We start from the raw sequence: 24,774 nt of genomic DNA on the forward strand, positions 1-24,774 counted from the left end.
CCTTTAGTGATAGCATGAGTTTTTTCAATTGCTGTCTGTGACATACTACGAGAATTTTGCACCAGTGCATTATGGAGTTATATTTAAAAGATTTTTTTCTTCTTGGAAAAAAAAAAAAAAAAAAAAAAAAAAAACACAAACATTTCTATGACTTTCAAGCTCTGCACACTGTCAGTACGGAATATTGTTCTTCACAGACTGCACTGACCATTATAATGTATACAGACTTCTATGATCTGGGCTGACACAAGTGTGGAATTTGTGTAGGTCAAAAGGTGAACTCAGGTCTTGGAAAGTTACACTCTGAATTTGAAGCTGATCTATAAATGCAGGGATTTAACACCTGCTAGCCCAGTAATGAATGTAGTATTCTATCAATAACATTTGTTCGCCTGAAAGTAGACAGCAACATTAACAGCTCTGGGAGGCCACATCCACCACCACGGTAAAGTCATGAAAGAAATGTCTGAGTGAGGTACTGGAGGGGGAGTAGCAAGAAACAAGTATGTTCTGGACAATAACCTCTGTGTCTGTAGGCTTCTGTCAGTGAGGCTATAATCTTAGAAATATCCAATCTGGCCAGATACTGAACAGAACTTCATGATCAGCTCATGGTTTTCAATATCATGTACTAAAGGCTTCAATATAAAGACGGCTGCCAGCTAGATGCTGCAACCAAGATAAAACTCTTTTCTTGTAATGTTCCTGTTTCCTCTTACAGCTAAATCTTGACTGGTCTGTTGAAATGTGGGCAGCAATGGATAAGACATGCTGTTCAGGGTAACGCATATTCTTATTTTTCCCTGCTCTTGGGAATGGGACATTGCAATTCTACCTGCTAGGCAAGCCCCACCCTGGGTTTCTTCCCAGAAAGATTCTTCTCTTCAGAAGGCAGAGCCAGGAGAACCCTTTTAGAAGTTCCTCAGGAACAGAAGCAAATTCAGAAACAGAATGCACCGAGAAAGGTTCAGGATGAGATCTCATCTTGGTCTGGTTTGAAAATTTTTTAGCATCTTGTAGTACTAAATGTCTCCATTACAAGCAGAAGCCACGAGTCTTCTTACATAGACACATTTTAAAAAGGAGATAATTACCATTCTCCATTTGAGGTAGTAAAATGAAAAAGAAGCAAGGCCATGTTGCTCTACCTGGTCAGTGCTTGAGTAGTGCTCAATAAAGACCAACAAGGACTGAAAGCAAGTGCAACAGATCAAAAATATCCTCACTGAAGGACTCTTAATGCTTACATCTTTGATGTTTAGAGTATATCTGCAGCAGAAGGGATGTGCAATGTATGTGAATGTTGCGAAAAAGTGCAAGGATCAGAACAGTGATATTTTATCACCAGGCAAATATAACAGGGCAAAGCATAAAATTTTACTCTGAAAATCCTCATAAAGCTGTGCTACCATTTATGAAGTGAGATATTGACTTATTTTCAAAACTAGAATTGCATAACAAAGCGCGTTTTTTTCTTTCAAGGAAAAGTGGCTACAGCCAGACACAGAGGATGCATGGTAACAGCTTAAAACTATCAGGTCTAAGACACAGTAACATCCAAGATCATATTGTAAGGGTCTTGAGCATCACATGGTATCATGTATGGAAAGAAAAGATTGAGTATCCTTTAGGAGAAGTAAAAAGGAATTAGACTGTTGTACACAGTGCTACCAAAAGCAACATCTTAATGACTATAATGATTTCTGAACATCTACTGTACAACTTTCATAAATATAAAAAAATCAATCATAAAATTGGGATTGATCATGAAACTGGGAAGCTTTAAAAGTGATGCTTTACAAAAGCTCTTCTTAAAAACAAAACACATCAAAAAAAGCAGATGTTTGGAAAAAAATCATCAGCATTAATGGAAAAAAAGCCTTTTAAATGATAAAAAGTGCATTGACTTCAATGTTTTTTTCCTTCATTTCCTTTGTAAATTTAAAAGTCAATAATATTTTCATTAGGGGAAGAACCATATAGATAGCTTTTCATGTTTATGGATGCATATGAAACAAAAATTTCCCCCTCACTAAGCTTGTGTCCAGGCTGTGGGCACCCGTGGGTGATGGTGTGTTTCTGCATTGTTGCCAAAGCACGGGGCGATGCTGGGGCTGCCCCGTGCAGGCTCCTCTGGCCCCACCACAGGGCATGGCTGGGCTCAGCAGCCGAGATGGTGGCACCTCGCCTCTGGGACAACTTGAGGAAAGGAGAGGCTGAGAGGTTGCTGCAAGGGCTGGCCCCAGCCCCATGCCCCAGCCCGCTGCTCTGCTCAGGGGGAAGAGGAGTGGGGAATGGAGGGGGAGATTGAGTCTGGAAAGGGAGAAGGAAAGGTGTTGTTTTAACAAAGATGTCTTTGTTTTTCTCCAACCAAATCTGTTTTAATTGTCATTATATTAGATTAACTTTCCTCAAGTTGTGTCTATTTGCCTACCAGTTACCATCACCAGCAAATCTCCCTGTTTTATCTCATCCAGCTAAGGTTTTCCTCCCATGTTCTCGCCTTCTCTTACCAAGAAGGGTGAGTATGCACACAGCGGCTGGGTATCTGGCTGCTAGCCCAGGTTCAGCCAACCCAGCTCCCTAACCCGCAGTTCAGGATAATGCTTCACTGTCATGCTGCTTACCTGCATACCTGTAGCACAGGGAAGAATCTACACAAAGGTATGAAATAACTTCTGAACTATTATTCTTGCTTTTAAAAGGAGTTGAGTATTTTTTACATTTTATGTAAAACAACTTGTAAGAAACAAGCAAGAACCTCCTAATATTTATAGTTAAAGATTTTACCTGATCCCAGTGATGGCAAAATAAGAATTTCAATCCTTAACTAGCTGGAGATCATATCAGCATTTAAAAAACATTTTGCTGTATGTGGACACTAGTACACTCAGTTCTGCAAATGTACTAATAAATACTATGAAATATCACGGACTGCAAAACTATGCACAACTTATAGAACTGAATATAAATTTAAACAGTTATTGGTTAATAAATCACTTGCAATTTTGTCCCCTTTAGATACACTGTAGCAAAAGATTGTTTAATAGCTTCAAGGGAAGTTTGGCTTATCATCATTCCTTATCAGAATATCAACCCTATTTCCCAATGAGATTGAGGACCCGTTTCAATTGGGGAAACAAACGTAAAGTAGGAAATGAGTCTGTTTGTATCATTTGTTACTTTCTGTCTACTTTCATAAACTGAAGTGTGTGGCAATGCTGCTGTGTGCTAGGACTGGTCATTTACAAAGTTAAACCGTGAATACAGCTCTTGGCATAGTTTTGGCACCTGCCAACTAGCTCTCTCCCAGTACTTCCTCTAAGTAGCTTTGCAGTTGGCACAGACCAGAAATCATTTCAAACCTGCACGTGGACATTCTGCCTGGACCATAGAGCAATTAAATGCTATGGACTCAATTCTTTTGTGCCTGTGAACATCAGTGCCAGAGAATGGTTGTGAACACATTTGACCTATTAGAATAAGCAAAGCATTCAAAGCAACACAGATCACAGATCTATTCTTTTTTTTTTTTTTTCTCTGTATGTTATTTAAGAGCATGTGATTCTCCATGGGGTAGTGTTTTTTGTTAACCAGCAGTATGGGGATATGTTTGACAAAGCTTGCTAATGTAAGATAACATGAGAACAGTCTTTCACGTCCAAGACCAAGGAGAACAAAAAGCTTTGGAGCACCAGCCCCAACGTCTTACAGCAATTATTCCATTTTCAACCCGAACAATGAGCACACGTGCTCAACAAAAGAACCGTAAATAGCCACGGCATAAAAAAATGCGAAGTCTTTACATGAGCTTGTAAGAGTTCTAACTGAAAGTTAGAATGCAACAATTGAAATGTCACTTATGTTAAATAATCTCTCAAAATACCTTAACCAGATGACTGTTAAGTGTCTAAAGCAACATTTGTTTTTAGAGAAGCTATGCCAGAGCCAGAGAACTACAAATCAGTAAAGACTCATCTCTGTTTTGTGCAAATTGTCAGAAAATCTAATGAAGAACATGTATGCCTGTTCTGTGGTACACTGGGAGACAGCAAGAACAATTTTTAAAGGGACATCACATCACAAACCATCTGTGCTTTCAAAGTCAACAAGACTGATAATGAACACTGATATTCATAAAAAATTACCTGGATTTCCTATAAGGCTTTCAACAAGGTCTCTCAGAAAATGCTCTTATGGAGGTTAAGAAGTCATGGAATATGAGAGGAAGTCCTTGCAAGTACAAAAATAGAAGACAGTTTTGAACTGTCTGTATAACATTCTGGAAAAAGGAGTGAACAGTAAAATGAGTCTCCTTACAATGCTAAATTATTCTGGTAAAGATGAAGACCAACTGCAAAGAATTGCAGAACTTCAACAAAGTATCAAGTAATGTACTTGCCAAAAGATGGAAGAAATGTATGTAACAATTAAAGAGATTCATACAGGGGAAAAAAGAAAATTAACGTCACATGGGCTTTAAGCTAACCTTTACTACTCAGGAACATAATCTTGAGATTATATATTCACGTAAGCATCAATTCAGTGCTCAATAGAGGTTTAAATAGTCAATCAAGCATTAGGATTTATTATGAGGGCATTTTTATGTTAATGTATAGTCCAAGGTCCCTGAAAGCTGAACACAATTTCTAATTCTGCCTATCCATTGCAAGAAGGGTAACAGAAATGGAAGAAAAGTCCAGAAAATCACAATAAAGATATCAAACCTAAAGAACACTTCTATTTTAGAAGCAATTAAGTAGCCATGGACTTAACAGGACAGGAAGGACAGGATAAAAGTTTATAAAGTCACGGCTGGCTGAAAATTATCAATAGTGTGATTGTTTACTAACTCTTCTAACCAAAAAAAAAAAAGTAGGATGGATTAAGAAACTATCATATAACAGTAAACAAACACAAGGCTGTGTTTTTCACGGAACACATAGTTCAGCTATGGGTCTCTCTGCTATAGGATACCAAGAACATCAGAATTTTGTAATAAGAAAAGCAACAAGACATATTCATGGACCTTTTCTGGTCCACTAAGAACAGCTTGGAGGGGGTAAGTAAAAGACACCACATATGGAACCTAGAAGTCCTTTAACTGTAAACTGCTGAAGGCTGGGAAAGTATACCAGGAGAAGCATCTTACAAGCTTGTCCTGCTCTTACACACTACATTGCTGGCCACCTTCCTCTTATCTGGCCACCTTCAGAGAGAAGATACTTTGCTAGTTGGATATTTAGAGGCATTGTATAAATCTAAAACAAATTAAATCGATTATGTACTCTACCCTAGCAACATTATGCAAACATTTGCCTGTAAACCGAGTCAGCCCAGTGGCAAGACAACTGAATTCATAATTATTAATTTATATTGCTACGGATGTCAAGTAATTTTTATTTTAAATTAAATTTGAAAGCAATTATTTGTATTGGCTGCTACAAAGATAAGGGAAACCACAGCAAACTTACCTGCTTCTGGACAGCACTTGTGTAACAATATTCTTAAAGTAAGTTAATCTCCTTAACCAAAACAGTGTTTTTCCCTCATAACTGATTTCAAAGCAAACACTAATTCCCATAAAACACAAAATGTGATAATCATAATAAGAAAAAGCATTTCCAGAATTATTTGACATGTTACTGTATTCTTTGTTATAATTCAAATCAGAAAAAATACTTTGCAGGACGTTATTAAAAATTAAAATTGGAACAAGCAGTAACAAGTTTAGAAAAAATGCGAATATCAAAATAATTCATGTTCTGTTTTAATTGTAGGGAAAGTAGACTGTGTTTTAAATTCCAGATTCACTGTAAGAAAAGATGTTATATATCCAGAATATTAAAAATGATATACCTACTTGTCAGTGATTCTCCTCCAGAGCTGTGCACCTGCAATTGTGAGAATGTAAGATGACACACAATGCAGTAAAACAGAAATCACAGAATCACAGAATTTTCTAGGTTGGAAGAGACCTCAAGATCATCAAGTCCAACCTCTGACCTAACACTAACAGTCCCCACTAAACCATATCCCTAAACAATATCCATCACATATAAATCACATATAAGTTTTTCTTCTTTATTTCTAAGCAATGTGCAGATTTAGGACAAAATGAATAAGGAATTCTCCCTAACATTTAAAACTAAAGTAACAGTTCGCAGATGAAGTCTTTTCTGTAAACTTAACATACCAGCTTAAAATATTAATGAAAAAATACTATATTTTCATGTGGAAGGAGAAGATAACCAACATAACTTTTGCTTTACAGCTACAAACTGGCAACCAGTTTCTACACTCCTTATGACTCTGTAACAGTCTTGCCATCTAGTGGCTGGCTGGAAGTGTGAAGTAGCCCTACAGAAGTGTTATCCTGGGAAGAATTTCTTCTGCTGTTTGGAGTGACAGCAATTGTCACTACAAGATTTCTGTTCTTAGGTTCAATAACCTAACTGTTCATTAACTTTGTGTACAATATCACTGAAGGCAATACATTTAACTGTAGTCAAATAATCATTCTGTAATCATAAAGCTGGGGAACAGAGGTCTTCCTGACCTCACCTCTATTACGAACGGTTGAATAATTACATTGAAACTGGAGCGAAAGAGAAATGAAGAGGGGATGGTAGCTTGGTCAATACTGGTACATCTTGGATTTGCTCAGTACAAAAATCAGTAATAGTAATTACAGCTAAGATTTACTTGTGTAAATCACCACCTTCCAATTGGTGAGGTATTCAACATTAGATGTGATTTATGGAACAAAAAGCCTAAAAATCAAATCATGCTAAACTTTTTAAATTGGCCTCTACATTTGCATCACTCAATCAGGAAACAATGATAATGGAGACTCCGGAGAAGGCAGTGACAATGAAACGTGTTTCAAAAAGGTTTTGAATAACTGCTGTAACTTAGCAGGGAAGAATAGGCTGTGGAGGTCAAAAATAAAATGCTAGCAATGTTGTAGAGGAATACTGTGGTTCTCTGACACTTATTTCCTGCTTTCCTTTGCATTTTTTCAAACACCACACTGTGTTCAATGTCAAAGAAAAAGCAAAATAAGCCACTTCAAAAAATCGTCCTAGCAACAAGAAATACACATTGACGAACAACCTTTTGCCAGAGAATTTTCAAGATGGTAATGAAGTACAGGACAAAAAAAAAAAAGTTAAAACAATACAACAACACAAAAAACAGCCAACAAATCCCTTTTTAATTTGGTAATATTTAGATAAGATGGTACACACTGGAAACTGAACACTCCATAAACTAGAAAAAAAATACTGTTTCACTTATTTCAACTGTGAGAAAGATGGGTTATTTCACAATCCATTTACAAAGTTGACCAATTTATATTAGATCTCTACAACTTTCCAACAGCGATCTAATTAGAGTAATGTTAGAAGAAGTAGAAACTTTTAGGAAAACTTTGTATTTTAGATAATAGTGGATTTTGAGATCTAGTAGTTACAAGAATGTAGGAAGGAAGTAGATACTAGAATGACTGTTCATTGATACTGATTATACTCATGCTGAAACAAATCTCATAACGCCGTCTCTAAAATATAGCAGAACTTTACCACAAATGGTAATAGATCATTGTAGATTATGTCATTTCACTCAGAAATTAGCTAATATTTTTGCAATAATCCTAGTATCATAATATTAAAGAGGATTTAGTAAAGGAGTTGTGGGTGTTTAAGCAAGGAACTCTATCAGTATACTGACCTACCTTTTACCCTAGATAAGACCAAATCCTTTATTATCTGAAGAACTAGCACTCCAAGTATTATGAGAGAAGTCAGATGATACACTCTCCAAGGGGTCAGAGCAACAAACCTAGAATGTTAAGAAGAAATAAACACTTGTAAACTTATTGGAAGCATACGTATAACGACAGCTGTTATTAGTATAGAAAATAAAGAGAAAATATAGCCTGATATTACATTAGTTGAATTTAGTTTGTCCCCACAATGTCTTCACAGAAAACAAACAATGAGACCTCCAAGCATGGCAGACATAGACTTTGTTGTACATCTTTGTTCACACTTTTATCAAAGCACAGAGGAAGTACACAAACTTGAATATTTTCATTATTGCATAAGAAGCATCATTATTTAAATCATTTAAGGTTTTAGTAAAAATAGTTGTCTTGACACAACTTTCTTTTTTATTCACATATAAAGGTTAAACATTTTCTTGTGTTTTCTACAGGACCTCAGTTCACATCAGATTTTTATACAAATGATTCTTTCAAATGCAAAGATGAGGTAAAACTGTACAATTCAAGGCACAATACTCAAACTTCACATTGAGCTTTTGTGCTTTTGTTCTTCATTACACACACAAAAAAAATTACAATATGTGTAGTCAAATCAAACAGCCCTAGACTCACAATGTATGATTTATAATCTCATGCACTACTGACTTTACTGTCCAGGTGTGTCCAGACTAGCACTTCTATCTAACATTCAATTAAATAAAAAAGTATTTTAACAGTTTGTTTCGAGCACTTTAAGTCAGAGATCTGATTACAAATAATGAGTGTATTATGATCATTTTCAAGGTAAGAGCAAAAAAGATTAACTTCAAAGCAAATAAATAACTGAAGCTGAGGCTAGTAAAAATAAGAAGTTGTCACTGTGCAGGGCAGTGGATCAAATAAGAATACCAACAGAAACAAAATCATACAAAGTGGAGAGGCTTCCAAGAAAATGATTTGTAAACAGGACATTTGGCCACCCACCTAGTTGCTGCGGCAGTTTTCCTACAGAAAAGAGGAAAGGAAATGAAAAAAGCAAGTATAGGCACTGGAGGAAGCCAAGGAACACCCTTTGAGCACACCAGGATTTTTACAAAGAAAATTGCCTTCTAGGTGTTTCTACCACAAAAAGGATATCCAGCAGCTGTGAAAAACTGCTCAGGTATTCCTTGAAATCCTGAGAAAATATGATTGCATCAAAGAAAATCTCCATGCCACTAATTTTGACACTTAATACAATTCACAGAAACTCAAAGCCCTATCACCCTGACCAGACCAGGATGTCTTCCAATACAAACAAATAACTTATTCTTTAAGTATTCTTAAAGTCTTTTTTTTTTTTTTTTTTTTTTTTTTCCTGAAGGGTTTCTACATCTATACAAAGTATTAATAATTATTCTATGGGGACAAAAAAGTAAAATGTTTTCTCACTTCAGTACCTCTACAATTTCAGCCAGCTCAAGAAACTAAGAGATGCTTACAGAAGAGATGTCAACAAGCTTTCTCAAAACTGCCCAAGCATAGCTCTCATTAAATCAAATAATAATCTTCAACATTAAACATCCTTGGGTTTGTTTAATGGTGAAGTTCAACTGCACTGAAGACTACACCTAACCTATTTATTTCACTTCTTAACAAATGAAAAAAAAGTGGAGGGGAGGAGAGATGACATCGTGGAGAAAAGTAAACTAAAGTATTTTAAATGCGATTTCTAAATGCCTAAATGTTGTAACCAATGCAGACCTTTAAGCTGCATGGCCTTAATACCATGAATATTCTACAGGTTCTTCATGGTGCTTGTACATTAACGTTTCCTAGGATCAAACAGTATGTTCTGACTTAACAATTAACATTGGGCCATCCTCTGTGGGTGAAAGAAATACATCAATACTGAATTTATGCATGTTTTCACATGTGCATAAATGAACACAGTTTACTAGTTCTTAAAGTAAGATGAGATGTTTACTATCTTTCAGTGAATACATAGAGTGACCTACCTACTTTACAGTCACAACTAACCCATACTCATAGTCTCACTGCAATCAGAGCTGTCACCTGCTGTTAAAAACATTTGTACTAAGGTGGATGAGGATTAGTAAAAAAAAAGATTAGCAAGGTAGCGTGCTGTCTGAAAGACGCTTCCATCATGTCATTCTACATTTTTGATACTACTGTTTTTCTGCTCCACAGCTTTTGGGGAAAAGGAACAACAAGGTAATCTATTTGGAGCAGCTAATGTAGTAGCCAAGCAAAATGCTCTTCGCTTACTTGGAAAGCTTTGAATTGTTTTGACTGGACTTCCAGTGCCTTAGCATTATTAGTTGTCACAATCCTCCCTCCATTGTTTCATTAATTTAGACTGCAGTGTTTGCAATTGTTGTGGTTTAACCTGGCTGGCAGCTAAAGACCACACAGCCGTTCGCTCACCCTCCCCCCTCCCTCTCTGGGATGGGGGAGAGAAATGGGAAAGTGAAGCCTGTGAGTTGAGATAAAGACAGTTTATTAAGATAGAAAATAATAATGATAATAATAATAATAATATGTACAAACAAGTGATGCACAATGCAATTGCTCACCACCCGCTGACCGATGCCCAGCCCAACCCCGAGCAGCCGGCCCCCCCACCCCGGCTAGCCACCCCTATATATTGTTCAGCATGACGTCAGATGGTATGGAATACCCCTTTGGCCAGTTTGGGTCAGCTGTCCTGGGTTTGTCCCCTCCCAGCTTTTGCTGCACCCCCAGCCTGTTTGCTGGCAGGACAGAGCAAGAAGCTGAAAAGTCCTTGGCTTACTGTAAGCATTGCTCTCCAGCAATTAAAACATCAGCATGTTATCAGCACTCTTCTCATCCTAATCCAAAACATAGCACCCTACCAGCTACTAGGAGGAAAAAAAATAACTGTCCTAACTGAAACCAGGACAGCAATAAAATCTCTCTCTTGGAAATTCATTCACAGCCACCATGTGTCAGCCCTCAGGTGCTCTACCAATACGGATTAGAAAAGCTGAAAACCATATGTCAGACAACTCTGACATATATCCTCAAATCCATTACCAGTCAACGGCTGACAATGTACTCCCTATTTTTTTGGTAGGTATCTACCTTCAACTTATCAAAATGTTAGTCCAACATGCTGGGATATGAAAACCACATATTATGCTAATGGTGTAGGGATTCAAAATTCTTGAAGGAATTATCAACATGACGCATAGCAACCAGATTAACAAAAAGTTTCAGTCGTACTTTTGCTTATTATTAGGAATTAGGTTTGGGGATCCCCCCCCCTTTTTTTAAATTAGAATTTACTTGAGCGTTTCTAAAACACAAGCATTCCTGACAAAACTGGAAGGCACCAGAGTAACATCACTTCATATCGCACAAAAGTATTTGTTTAGTAAAACAACAGCTACACTTATTTAAGAAGCTTTTATGCTTTTTTAAAATCAGTAAACAACACAGGCTGAAGTTCAAGTTGTTTAATTTCTTCTACTGAAAAAACATGCTGCTACAAGTGGTGTGGAAAATAACCATTTCCAGAGACAAAGGTTTGTTTCCTGTGAAATTCTGCAGTATTTTGATAGAAATAGCTTTTTCAGAACGCAAAGGCTAAAACAATGAATAGAACTATGCATTTTACATCATGATTTCAACAGTTAACAGGGTAGCCTGCATGTCAATGTGGCAAGGGACTGCTGCAGACAGTGTGGGACTTCATAAATCCAGCCGTGAGGTGCCACAGGACTCAGGCCCCTGCACTGGCTGATAAAGGCATCCCCAGGACAAGAGGGGCCTTCACTCCAACAAAGCTCCAGAGGCAGGAAACAGCCACCTGGTTTGGGGGCTGCAAGAAATGCCTCAAGCCTCTCCCCTGGGCGGAGAGCAACAGTGGTTTCACCTGGAGATGGTCGCTGGTTGGTATACAGAGCAGCCAAATGAAAGACCTACTGGAAGCAGTAAGCAGGGGCAGACCATCGGGGAAGTATGATCTCCAGAATTTGATTGGGTAAGCACCTGAGCAACTTGATCTACCTGGACCTACTTTCAGCAGGTTGGACTAGCTGACCTCCTGTTGTCCTTCCAACCCACATCCTTCTATGACTCTACAAACAGGTGATTTACACGGTATCTGCAGTGATCTTGCAGAGGCACCAACTCAAATCCAGCACTGCAAAGCAGGAAGGCCAAGCAGACTTTGAGCGGTGGATGCAGATTCCCACGATGGGAGAGGCTGGAAGCATGGGACTTCTGGCAGCAGAGGAAAGGGTCCTTCTCTGCCCTTCGAGCTGAACCTGCAGAATCAGTACCATACCATGTTGTAATAGCCAATACAGGGAAAACACTTGTGTTAAAGGAGGCCTCAAAACCAGCTGGGTCTGAAGACAGAGCTAAGACCAAGAGGAAGCAGCAACTGTTAAAGGGTTAAAGATTATCTTCTGCAGGAAATGGAAGCAGACAGCTGCTTAAAAATCATGCTGTCATGAGAGGCTCACTGCTTGTCAATGGCCTGGATTTGAGGGCTTGCAGAAAAACTGCTAAGGCTTATCTGGCTTGACTACTATTTGTTGTTGTTCATGCATGTGGGCACAACTGGTACTGTCAAGGACTAGCAGGAAAAAAAGAAAAAAGGACTGCAGAGCTCTAGAGACGAACATGAAAGATACAGGGACCCAGGCATTGTTCCCCATCAGTTCTGCAGGTTAAAAAGTTGTCCTTTGTTTAGTTTATTACTAACACTAAACTGGGAATGGGGATTGGGGTGGGGGGAGGAGTTGGCTGAGCACACTAGAGGCAACAATTGAAAGAAAATGAAATTTATGAAATTCAAAGGCAAAAGTCCTGCACCTGGTACAGACCAACCCCCTGCATCTTACTGGCTGAGGGGATACTCCTTAGAAAAGGACACGCAGGTCCTGGGTGACAGTAGGTTTAGCGTGAGTAAACTGTGTGCGCTGGCAGTGATGAAAGCTAACAATGTATCAGGTTGCATCCACAGGAGTTCAGGCACAGCATAGGTGGTGAGCAATTCCCCTTTCCAAAGCAGTCATGAAATTACATCTAGAATACTTTGCTAGGTTTTGGGTCTCCCAAAACATGAAAGACATCAGTGATCAGGAGCAAATTTAGCAGACAACCACCAAGGTGGAGTTGGGGGTAAGGGAGGGGAGGAGCTGGAGCACTTGTGTTGTGTGAAAAAACTGAGGAACCTGGTCTTGCTCAGCCTTGAAGAAACGTGGCTGTGCAGGGGGAACAGTATCAATTTTCCACTATAGCAGCTTTTCCAGTGCAAAGTCATTTTCTTAAACCCCACAGTGCAACTTCTCTCTGAAAGTATGACTGCTCCTGCTCTTACAGGGAACTGCCCAACATTGTTTCAGAAAGTGATGGTCTGTAGGTAAGGAAAAAACATGGCTGTAACTCTCCCCTGGTTGCAACTCTTTCTTGCTTGGAGCTAAATGTTGATCTTTCTTCCATGCCTACTGCTGGAGTGATCAGAACCAGTCCTGCTGCAACAAATTCTGGTACCCAGAGCAAGCAAGAGGACTGGGGAAAGGGGAGTAGCAGCAGGTGTTTTTCAAACACAGCATGAAATGCAGTTCCTGAAGAACACTGCTGAAACACACTGCAAAGGCAGTGTCAGAAGCCTTGAGCATTTACTGATCAGTGGCTAGGTTATTTATCTACAAGCTTGAAAATAAATAGTTGTGTGTCTGTTTAGCCAAAAACACGTAGATTACCGTAATGGACTGTTTCTTAAAATATGCACTTTAAAAAGTTTAAAAATACTTCTTGTTTAGTGGAGAAAAGTAAAAGCCTCTGTAGAGATATAAATTAAGAAGAAACACCTTTTCCTCTTTAAGTTTTCTGTAAGTAAGTATATCACTCAAGAATGTAGATATCTAAGACTTTAATAAAATATTACAAAAGGAATAGAACAAAGAACTTGAAAGTAGCTGATTCATGACTTATAAGCTAACCCAAATGTTTTCCACAGGATAGTGCCAAAAGACTAAAAATTCTATCATTAAATACATTAAAAAAAAAGTCAAAACAGAACAACAACAAAAAACAGAAGTGGCATGACTACTATTCTAAAACTTGCTGCCTTCCCTTTTATTATTTGTTAAAGACAATACAGTAATCTGCCTTTTGTTCAAGAAGCTTATTTGCCAGGTTTTATTCAAAAGATTAGGATTGTATCTGTTCAGCCAGAAAGCACAAATCAAATCAAACAACCTGGATAGCTCTTCTCTAGAAAACCTTCTAGAATATTAGGAATAAAGATTTGGGAATAGTAAGATAACTTGTCATAAGAAATAGATTGCCACAAACTCAAGCTGTTATAACTTTGACAGCCACATGTAGAAGCGATGGTTCTCTCAGATGTTTGTGAACAGGTTGCAGTACCAAAGGCAAAGGCTGCTGAACACTTCTAAAGAATTATGTGATTATTACCTAAAGGTTAGTAACACAAAGGATAAAAATTCAAATTGCATGTTCTCTCTACCCCAACTAGAAGAAACAACATTTTAAACATAAATAGGTACAAATAAAAATGAAAACAGTATTCTTCTCTAAGCAAAAAATACTGAGGAAAAAAAAAAAAAAAAAAACTTTAAAATGCTTTCCATTTAATCGCCAAAGATAAACCTGCTTATAAGTGGTAAGTTTTGGAAGCATATGGGTGATTTGGGACATATGAACAAGTCAGTAATAAAGTGTCTCACTGCAAAATTATCTCACACTCTTTGCAGGAAAACCTCTTGGGAAAAGCAAGTTAGAATTATGTTTGAACATTTGTAGCTTGCAGATCAGATTTTCTCTAACCAATTGCATTCAGATAAGCATTTGAAATAAAAAGATTAAGAAGGTGGAAATTTAAGTGACCTAAACACCACACCATCTGAGCCTACCAGGACATCAAATGCTACTGCTACTTCAGCAAAAATGGGCTATTTCCGTCAGTAAAAATTATTTTGAATTAAACACAAAATCAAAGAGCCTGGCTTCCTTTATTTTTGTAGACACATGCCTAGATCACCTTAATTAACCTATACTCTGGAAAGCACTGAAGAAATCTTAATCGCATTTTCTCATACAGTAGCAGCAGTCTGATGTTAACACAATCCACCTCTACCACTCTGCCCTAAATGTCCTTTTATTTAATGTTCTCATTAGTCCTGTAACATCTACCAAGGAGCATAACATATCCCCCTAAAACTTCCACTGTTCTCAAAGTTCTATGTATTATTTGGAAAGTCTCATTATTTTCAGTTAATACACACACACAAAAAATTAACTCTCACAACAGCTGTGCTAGACACAGAACTTATTAGTTTTGTCAGGCCAGACCAAGCCATGTTACAATTCTGCTATTCTACTTTGTTTGGGATTTCCATCTTCTGTAGAGTTCTCATCCTGGATTTGATCCTAAATTGTTCAGTAAAGCTTGCTTTCCCTCAGTTCCTCAATTATCCTATTCAATTTCTTTTCTGATTGATTCTGTTTTCTTCTGAGTGGTTGAAAAAATGCTGTGAACTGCCCAGCTTTTTATGTAATGCAGCTTGGCTCGTAAACAATGTCAATTTTCATTCTTGTAAACTAATCTCTCAGCCAAAGCTATGCAAACTGTCACTAAAAAGCTGTTCAATTAATGGCTTTATTTTTTTTCTTAAATTTAATTAATTTAGCTTTCTGCTCCACTCTACCTCCAAAACCCTCAAAAGTTAATAATGTGTGTTGAAAAAGTAAACATAAGCTTAAAACTGCTTGAGTGAAAACAAGTAGACCCTAAATCATGACTTGTATTGCCGTCAAAATTGTAACTTTACTTCTGAAGGTATGGGAAGCTTCTGGGAAAGTGCAAGACTGAGAGGAAAGGGGATTCTGAAACAGCTGAATTACTGTGTAAGGTTATTAAAGCAATAGGGCATAAGCCACTGCTACTTCCAATTTCAGTAACTGGACTCTTCAAAAATCCAGAGCCGTTTAAGTGAAATTAAAAGCCAAATTTAGATAGCCAATAGAGTCAATACAGAGTCTGTGAATTTCCTGCTAATGGCAGCTGGTGGCTGTTGGTAATGAGTGGTTTGGATGGAAAAAAGCCACGGGATCTTTGTACAAGTACTAAGTGAGTCATCATTAAAGACAGCACCACACAAACTGCTGGGGAAAATAGCTACGAACCTCACAACCCGCAGGCAGTACTGCCACACCAACTGAAAAACACCAAGGATCACCACATCAGCATTTTTGGAACAACATCACTAGTATAGGAGACCTCCTACAACAGACAAAACCAAGACAATAGTACTTTGTAAGCAGTGAAATTCCTAAGGCTCAGAATGCCCTGATGCCTGAGATGTCCTCTTGCTGAGGGCTACCTTCTGAGCAGTACCTATGCTCACTTTTGAGAACAGACAGAAATTTACAATCACCTTTCTCAGACACTTAAAATGGATCATAACATTGCTATACCAAACACAGAGTTATGAATAGCTAGAAACTGGCCTATACAGGAGCCCTTTTTTTTTTCTTGTTTCTTATAACAAAGAATAGAAATCCAGGTGTTGCATATACCGTGTATACATACTGCTATAAACATGTTGAAACCTTGCTTTATAGGTAGCGGCACTACAGTTTGTGTGCAAACACCTGAAAGAAGTGTTTAGCCCAGCACTGTTTTCCTACTTTAAAAGGATGAATTAAGGAATGAGAAAGATGTTGAGATCTCTCCATGGTAAAACATTATTGTTGCCAAGCAGGGATCTCAAGTAAGAAAAACCTATAACAAGTCTTAAAGAAAATTGGATAGTTATTAAAAAACAAACCAGACAATAACAACAACAAAACAAACCTGTGAACTCTGAATGTGTTTTGGTTACTAATACTTAAATAGCGATTAGATTTTATACCTGGAATAACTTTACTAGCAGTCTTTATCTGAAGCAATGCACATGGCTACTTACGATAAAAGAAATACTGCTTCTTCTCGATTAATTTGTTCTTCCATAAAATCAAAACATCCATTAGGTCTAAGACCAAATCCCCCAATATTTGAGTATGGATGGCAAAAGATACTATTTTAATGGCCAGCTTCCCTGTCTTTAAACCAAGGAACGATAGTTGTCTTTTACACAGTCAATCAGTTAGTTGGTTCATCCAGTACAAAATCATCTAAAGTTGTTAACAAGAGACATGCAGTAACATACAATTTGTATATCCAAAAGCGTATAAAAATCCTCAAAGAAAATTTGGATTTGGGCCAGCAATGAGAACATTAAACAGGATAAAGCAATATAATGCAATAAATCTTTCCACAAGGAGACAGAGATCTACTAGGTCCTAACCTTTTTACTGTCACTGTTCCCAAGAAACGCTATAGAAATCTGTGATTTGAGCTATCAGTGGATATACGCAACTGATGCATCTAAGGATGGACTTGCAGAAATTAAGGTATAATGTTAAAAACGCACAAACGACCTGCAAACTACAAAAGACACATGACAATATAGGATTTCTAAAAATAAACCTGCCCCCTGGATCTCATAAAAAGTATTTGACAGACAGAGAATGAAAATCAAATTATTTTATCCACCACCCACCCCTCCCATACACGCAAAAAAAAGAATCATAGAATATCCCAAGTTGGAAGGGACCCATAAGGATCATCAAGTCCAACTCCTTGCACCGCACAGGTCTACCCAGAAGTTTAGACCATGCGACTAAGTGCACAGTCCAAATGTCTCTTAAATTCAGACAGGCTCGGTGAAGTGACTACTTCACTGGGGAGCCTGTCCCAGTGTGTGACCACCCTCTCGGTGAAGAACCTCCTCCTGATGTCCAGACCTCCTCTGGATATCCAGAGTAATGATTAAATGATTACTATTTTAATCTACTAGGATAGTAGATTAAAATCTAAGATTGATTATTAATACTTAACTTTTAGTCTTAGGTGTGATTTTAGATATCCATTGCCTAACACTTGGAATGCCTAGTCTCAACTTCTGGCACCAGAAGCTTGCCTGCACATGGGAAGAAGTGCTCCTTTTTTCTGCAATATACGTATTAAATAAGAAGAATGCCACATTCTCTTTTCCCATTTTTTCTTTTATATTTTCTTATGTGGCATTTTGATTTCAGTCCATAAACTATCTACAGCAGAAACAATCCAAATCACACATCAGATAATCAGATGCTAAATAATAGCATCTTGTTCATTTTAAACATCTTCCATTTGAGGGCATTTGCGGGGGAGTTTAAAGTTGTTCACAGTGAATAAATAATGGTGTGATAAGTGATGGCTGCTTTTTCAGTCATCAGATTTGTTTCTACTTTAATTGTCAGCCTTGTTTCCTTTTTTTTTTTTTTTTTTACAAAATGTTAGTTCACTAAATATACCAGTATATATTAAAGCTGATTTTTATTATAAATATTTGATATTTATTTATTCTTAAAAATATTAAAGTAAAGCATACTGCACTAGCTTTTGCTAGGTTAGAAGTTTAGTGCAGTCTTTTACATTAGGAATTTCCAAGGAAACTAAAAAATGTTAGAATACAGTAATGTCCAGTCTAAGAACGTCCCGAAGTCACGCTCAAAACCAAGTTGCTTTAAACCTTTTCAAACAGCCCATGATTATTTATTTGCAATGTTCAAAAATGAAGGAATTTTAGAAAACAGAATGAAATTAAATTGCACCCAAAAGCAAGTTATTTCAGTAGAAAACACTGAAAATGCTTTCATACAGTACCATGGTTTAAAGATTTTTTGTGGGAAAGAGGTTACATTCCATTATATTTAAAGAGATCTTGTGGCAAGACATCATACAAATAGTTAACCCTCAGCAGCTCATACTGCGAGGGGTTTTGAATGACGTACATAGGTTCAAGAACTAATCTAATGGAGGGGAAGCATTGCCCTACCAAAACCGAAGGGGTGGGAGGAAGAAACTATGACCACTCTTCTGACATTTGGAAAGCAGCACAAGTTAGCTTCACCTCCCCTTCCTCCCTCTCCCATCAGTACTGCTGCTGATCCAGAAGCAGCCCCGTCCTTCTGGCCATTCTTGTTTCTCAGCTTTGAGGAACAGAGAGATGAGAGGCCCTGCATACTGGGAGCGCGATGCCCCTGCACAGGGACAGGGATGCTTCCAGGCACAGGTGCATGTGGCAGTAACTGAGGGGCCCTTCTTCGCCATCGAGGCCTGGCAGTGCAAAGCCCTGTGAGGAGAGGCTGAGTCACAGCAAACCAAGACAGCCAGCTGCATCTCCAGAGAGGGGAGCAGAAGCAACACTGCACTGCAAATCTGTGATGCCAGCACCAAAGCATGGAAACGCAAGGCTAGCTTTAAGCAAGTGTTTCATTTTCTAAGTGCTTGATTTCACAGGTTTGCTAACAGGAACATTCCTGATGTCCTTCGGTCTCAAAACATGGAGTTTTACCAGCCAAAATGTTACTGCTATCTTCCCTGATTTGTTCCCACTGTTCAGATCCTGTGGCACCAGGACAGAGAGCTTCCTGGTGAGCAACAACAATGCCACCAAAACAAAAGCAATCCTTGTGCTGACTTTTTTTTCATTCTGACTCATTTTGACACTAAAAAAAGTAGAGCGAGCTACACATTTTGATAAAATAACAAATACTGGCCACTTAGCAAGCTGCCAGCAGGACTACCATAGCAGATTTTCTGTACACATTATATGCTACATGCATATTATACACTTTGCTTATTATCAGAGTCCCACAAGAGCATGGCAAACAGGTTGCCCAGTAGCTATTATTCCTTAAGATACCGAAGTAAATGAATCCTGTCAAACACTGGTTCTGATACAATCAAGAACAATCTCAAAAAAAAACATAAAGCATTATGACCCTTCCACATTGCTGAAAGAGCAGATGACCTCTGAAGCCAGAAGAGCAGAACGATGTAATTTTCCCAGTGAAAAGGCTTACCAAGGATACCTAAGAGCAAGACTGTTAATAAAAGGCAACTTAAATTAGACATCACGTGTGCTGCTCCTGGGATTAAAGAGGATAAAATGTTTCTGAAAATATTTGCACGGAGAGAATTTCATGTGTAACACAAAGCTTCAGAAAGTTCTCTTTCCATGACTTGGATTGTGTGTTTAAACATCACGCTGTTAGGGTTACAGAGCACTAAGTGGAGTTTGCAATTAATCCACCTCTTTGGTTGTTTGCCTCTCATTCATCTGAGAGGAAACTGGGCAGTTTTTACCACCGGAGAGGAAACACAATTCACTCTCAAAGTCTCTACTGTAATATTTGAAGGAGTCCTGATACACAAAGTGCTCCATGGGAGCAAGTGGGCATATAGCAACATTTTAGATGAGAAAATTGAAGGCCTCACCAGAAGCTATGATCAGGGGAAAGTTCTGAAATAAAATTCACACTGAAGGCATCACCAGAAGCTACCAAAGTTCTGAAGACATTTTACAATGAAAGACAAGTAGTCTGTTACAGGCATAAACACAAGACTTGTTGCAAACACAACAACGAAGCCACGCCTAATGCAACCCGAGTAGAAAAAGTTTAGCAAAGAAAGAGGACAGGTGCCCTGCAGTAACGTTCACAGAACCGCAGAACGGCTGGAAGGGACCTTACAGATCACCCAACCCCCGCTGCCCGCACTGCACAAAGGCTCCCCGAAGAAGGCCACCACGCCGGGCCGCCAGCCCCTGTGCAACAGCCCGCGCAGCGACGCGCGGCCCCACCGCCCGAGCGCGGCACGGCCGCCTCACGCACCAGAAGAGCAGGTTGGCGCAGACGAAGCCGCCCAGGCTGCGCAGGGGCCTCTCCCAGCTGAGCGCCGCCGCGATGCAGCAGCCCAGCGCCAGCCCCGTCTCGCCCAGCAGCGCCGCCCCGGCCCCGCCCGGCACCTCGGCAGCCGCCGCCGCCTGCCGCCGAGCCTCCGGCCGCTCCCGCCCGCCGTCGCTCTCCCCGCCCGCCTCCGGCTGCCGGCGCTCCCCGCTCGCCATGGCTGGGCGGCGGCGGCCGGGCTGCGGCTGCCACGGGACGGCACCGGCGGCAAGCACGGAGGGAGGCGGGGCCGGGGCGCGGCCGTTACCCCCCGCCAACCGCCGCCAACCGCCGCCGGTGACGTCACCGCAGGCACGGGAGGCGGTGGCAGGTGGAGCGAGGCGTGCGCGTGCGCGTGCGCGGGGCAGGTGCATGGGGATGGGGAGGGGGCGGCGCGTGCGCGGGGCGCCGTGAGGGGCGGTTGGCTGGGCGGCCGTTAGCGGGGGGCAGGGGGCAGGGGGGCGCTGTCTGTGAGGGTCTGGCGGGGTGCCGGGGTTCTGGCAGAATTCCCCTGTAACCCAGGGCACGGGGGTGGGCAGCAAGGAAGGAGTGGCGGCTTGCTTCAGTCCCGTGCTGGTGGGCGAAGCTTTGTCCTGAAAAGGACTTGGCCGTGACAGGGTGCGCTGCCTGGGTGGGCAGATCGGCAGCAGTCCCCTGTGTGAGCGAGCTGCTGCTTAGTAGCTGAGCCCGCTGGTACCCCTTGAGCATCTGACTCCTTTCTAGAGCATGTGCAGTGGTTGCCTGCGGATGCCGATTGCCTGTTCTGGGGAGCAGAAGTAGAGGGAATTTTATCAAGTCCATAGGAATAAAAATATGCTCCTATGGTAAGGAGGAAAAGGTAGAGAAAGGAACACAAATAGAGGAGAGGAGTCTCTCCTGTAATTATCTAATTATCTTTTTTTTTTTTTTTTTTTTCCAAGCCATTTTAAGATGGTTTGTTATGTGTTCTAGTGAATGCCGTCCGTAACACTGCCAAACCTTCCTCAGCTCAGCCAGTGGCGGCTGGCTTTCCCTTGCCAGCATTCAGTTATTTCGGTCATGTGGGCTGTCCTGTTGAGGATTTAAGTCTAGCGAGCTCCAAACAGCCATTAGGTAAGCTTGGAAGGCAGTCAGGTGTTCTTACTTTTAAAGCGAGCATGGGATGGTTAGCCATGGGAAACACACTCTGCTTAAAATGTTTAAATTTGGATTTAACCAACATTAGGTGTTAGTTTGCACTGAATTTGTGAAATGTTGATAATGGCTTTACAAGCCTGTGGCCCCCAAGGATTACAGCCATGGCAAATTTTAGGTAATTTGCCCTTTCCAATATTTCATGTTTTTAAAAATGTTTTTCAGAAACATTTGAGTATGATTGTGTAGCTCTGGATTTGCACTGTATAGTATACTGCCTTTGATTCAGTCTGTCACAGGGGCTGCAGAATCCCCCCCCTCCCCAGAAAAGGGGGGTGATCAGGGGTTGTTTCAGAGGGCAGTGTAGACTATGGGTGTGGGAACTGTTTCGGATTTCAATTACACTTGCTTCCATTCCACATTACAGACCTCTGCTTTTCTGACCTATACCATAAAGGATATGAATGGAAATTAGTGAAAAGCTTTTCCAGAATAGTATTTTGTAATTTAGCTAATGGAAAAATGCTTCACGTATTGGCAGGTGACAGCGTTTCTTTTTCACTGTAGATAGTTACTGGGCTGGATTTATGACTGAATTTACTGAAAGCACTCTGGTATAAACAGTGTGAGAGAAGAGATGGATCGTTCGTTCGTGACCATTGGAAGTTTAAATGTTAAATGTAATAGTATGTATGTTCCCTGCTTTTGATCTGTTTGTAATTTGATGTTTTGTCTGCCAGGGTTTGAAAGGTTTGTGTGCTGTTTGTGCTGGGAAGATCTAGGACTAGTACCCAGTGAACAGTTGCATGTATGAGCTGTAACGTGCAAAATGAGATTAGAGAGTGCACTTCTGGTGTCAGGGACTGCAATGTAAATGATGGATGAAGCCTGCGGAGAAAGCTTTCTAAACGGCTGTGTCAAAGGAGCTTACAGCTATCAATGCATTCCAATGCTTCTGAAATACATTTTAAAATTCTGATGTCAGCATAGAGTAACGTTGTTAACGTCAGTATTTCAGCTCAAAATGTTATGATTGAAACAACAGCGAAAGTATCTTCAGTGGAAAATGCATAACTCGATACTAGTAGACAAACTTACTAAGTTTTTTTTAAAAATTGGAGGTTGATTCCCAAATATGCTTTCGTGCAGGACAATGAATTGTTCTGGATACTGACCTATGAGGAGCTGCTTTTGGAACTGATGTATTAAAAATGATTATTTTGAGGGGAAAAAATATATATGGAGTAATTTTCCTTCATAACCAAATTGGTTAATTTTTCACCAATTAGAAAGTAACTGAATCAAAAAAAAAAAAAATCAGGGTTTTATTGTGACTGAATTCACACATTCAACCAATCAGATACATTCAAAGCTTTTATGACCATCTTTTTAATTGCTTGGGTAGTGGCTCTTCATTGTACAAGGTGTCACTATATTGTCAAATCTCACATCTGGTAGAAGATTTTATGTGCAACTGAGGAGTATTTTGGTGGCTGGGCCAGAAGGCTATTTCCAGTCTAAAATGTTGAATACAACCACCAAGTAATTCCAACTGTTTGTCACGTACAATTATATTAATGATTTTAAAACCAATGAAAAGTTGAATTAGGTTGAGGGCAAAAGGAAGAGAAATGTATTTAATTAAAGAACATTTATTAAATAGTGAAAGTATATTAAGCATGCAATTTGACAAAAAAAAAATCAAAGTTCATGTTTGCCTCTAGAGATCTCTCTCTGCTATTTGGATTAAGGTGTGGATTCTGTTTTTCTTTATAATGCACTTAATTGATATTACCTGTTTCCGTTTTTTCTTTGTGTGTGTGGTAATACAAAAATCTACCAGATGTGATTAAGCTGTTAAATCTTAAACACTATAGCAGATATTAAGTGTTGTAACTGAGAAGTCTGAAGATTTTTTCTGCTTCTCAGAATAGCCTTCATGCAACAGGAAAAGGAAGACTGAGGGTGGAATACGAATTTCAATGTGTTTTTCATTATCAGCTACAGATGTCCATAGTTTCTGAAACTGCACCTAAAATACTGTTTAAGGTAGCTTAAAATTTACTCAGAAATCTCTGTCCTATATTTTCTGGTTTGTTTCTTTTTAATGGTTTAAGTTAGGGTGGACACTTCTCAAAAGTGGAGACAATAAAAGTCGAAGAACTAGACTACAGAAGAACTGAGCAAATATATATATAATGCTTTGTTCATCTCTTCAGTTCTGTCCCAGCCTCCAACTGTTTTGTAGTCAGATAATTTCTTGAGCCCAGTATGGCTTGCTTATTTAGTAATTCCCTACTGGGTTTCTCTTCCAAATGCTCCTAGAGTAGCTCCTTGAATTTGTGTTCTTAGACACAACAGTATCCTTTATGAAGGAGTTACACAGGTCTGCTACCTGCTGTGTAGATTCACCCCACATCCCTTTTTATAAACAAAACAAAACAAACAACAACAACAAAAAAACTTGTTTTCTGTCTGTTTTATTTCATCACAGGGCCACAGAATAAGTTAGTTTGGAAGGAACGTCTGGAAGACATTCGGTCTGCATTCTTACTCAATGGTTATGTCAGGTCACTCCCTGTCATGCCCAGCTTAGTTCTAAATGTCTCTGAGGACTAGAGATAATACAGGCTGCCTGTTCCAGTGTTTGGCCACCTTCACTGTGAAGAATATTTTCTTCACAACAAAGAATTTCCTATTCAAAATTTCTTATGCTGCATTTTTTGTTCTTTACTTCTTCTTTATTTGCTGTGCATCCTCCAAGAGGAGGAGGACTGCTCCGTCCCATAACCATACACTTCGTACTTAGCATGTAGATCATAGAATGGTTTGGGTTGGAAGAGACCTTAAAGATCATCATCTAGATCCCCATTAACCTTCTGTCCTCCAGAGTGAACAGGCCCAGCTCTCTCAGTCCCTCCTTCTACATAACATGCTGCAGGCCCTTGACCTTCCATGGCCCCTCTGGACTACTTACAGGATGTCAGCCTGTCCTGTTTTGGTAGCCTGGAACTGAACATAGTGTTCCACACATGGTCTCACACATGGTCTCACACATGGTAGAAAGAGGGGAAGAA

General features: G+C 39.5%; 1 protein-coding gene across 1 annotated transcript in view; it reads right to left on the minus strand.

Annotated features, from left to right (window-relative positions):
- RETREG1 (reticulophagy regulator 1) overlaps positions 1-20,778 on the minus strand; it is a 64,280-nt gene extending 43,502 nt beyond the window's left edge. Inside the window, exons 1-3 of the mRNA XM_035318851.1 lie at positions 20,531-20,778; positions 7,736-7,842; positions 5,864-5,894 (exon numbers count right to left, since the gene is read on the minus strand). Of these exons, the coding sequence (XP_035174742.1) occupies positions 5,864-5,894; positions 7,736-7,842; positions 20,531-20,763 (371 nt within the window). The 5' untranslated portion in view covers positions 20,764-20,778. The remainder of the gene's footprint in view (positions 1-5,863; positions 5,895-7,735; positions 7,843-20,530) is intronic.
- Positions 20,779-24,774: the final 3,996 nt, after the last annotated feature.

The sequence above is a fragment of the Oxyura jamaicensis genome, chromosome 2 (genome assembly GCF_011077185.1).
Source record: "Oxyura jamaicensis isolate SHBP4307 breed ruddy duck chromosome 2, BPBGC_Ojam_1.0, whole genome shotgun sequence".
Classification (NCBI taxonomy): Eukaryota; Metazoa; Chordata; class Aves; order Anseriformes; family Anatidae; genus Oxyura; species Oxyura jamaicensis.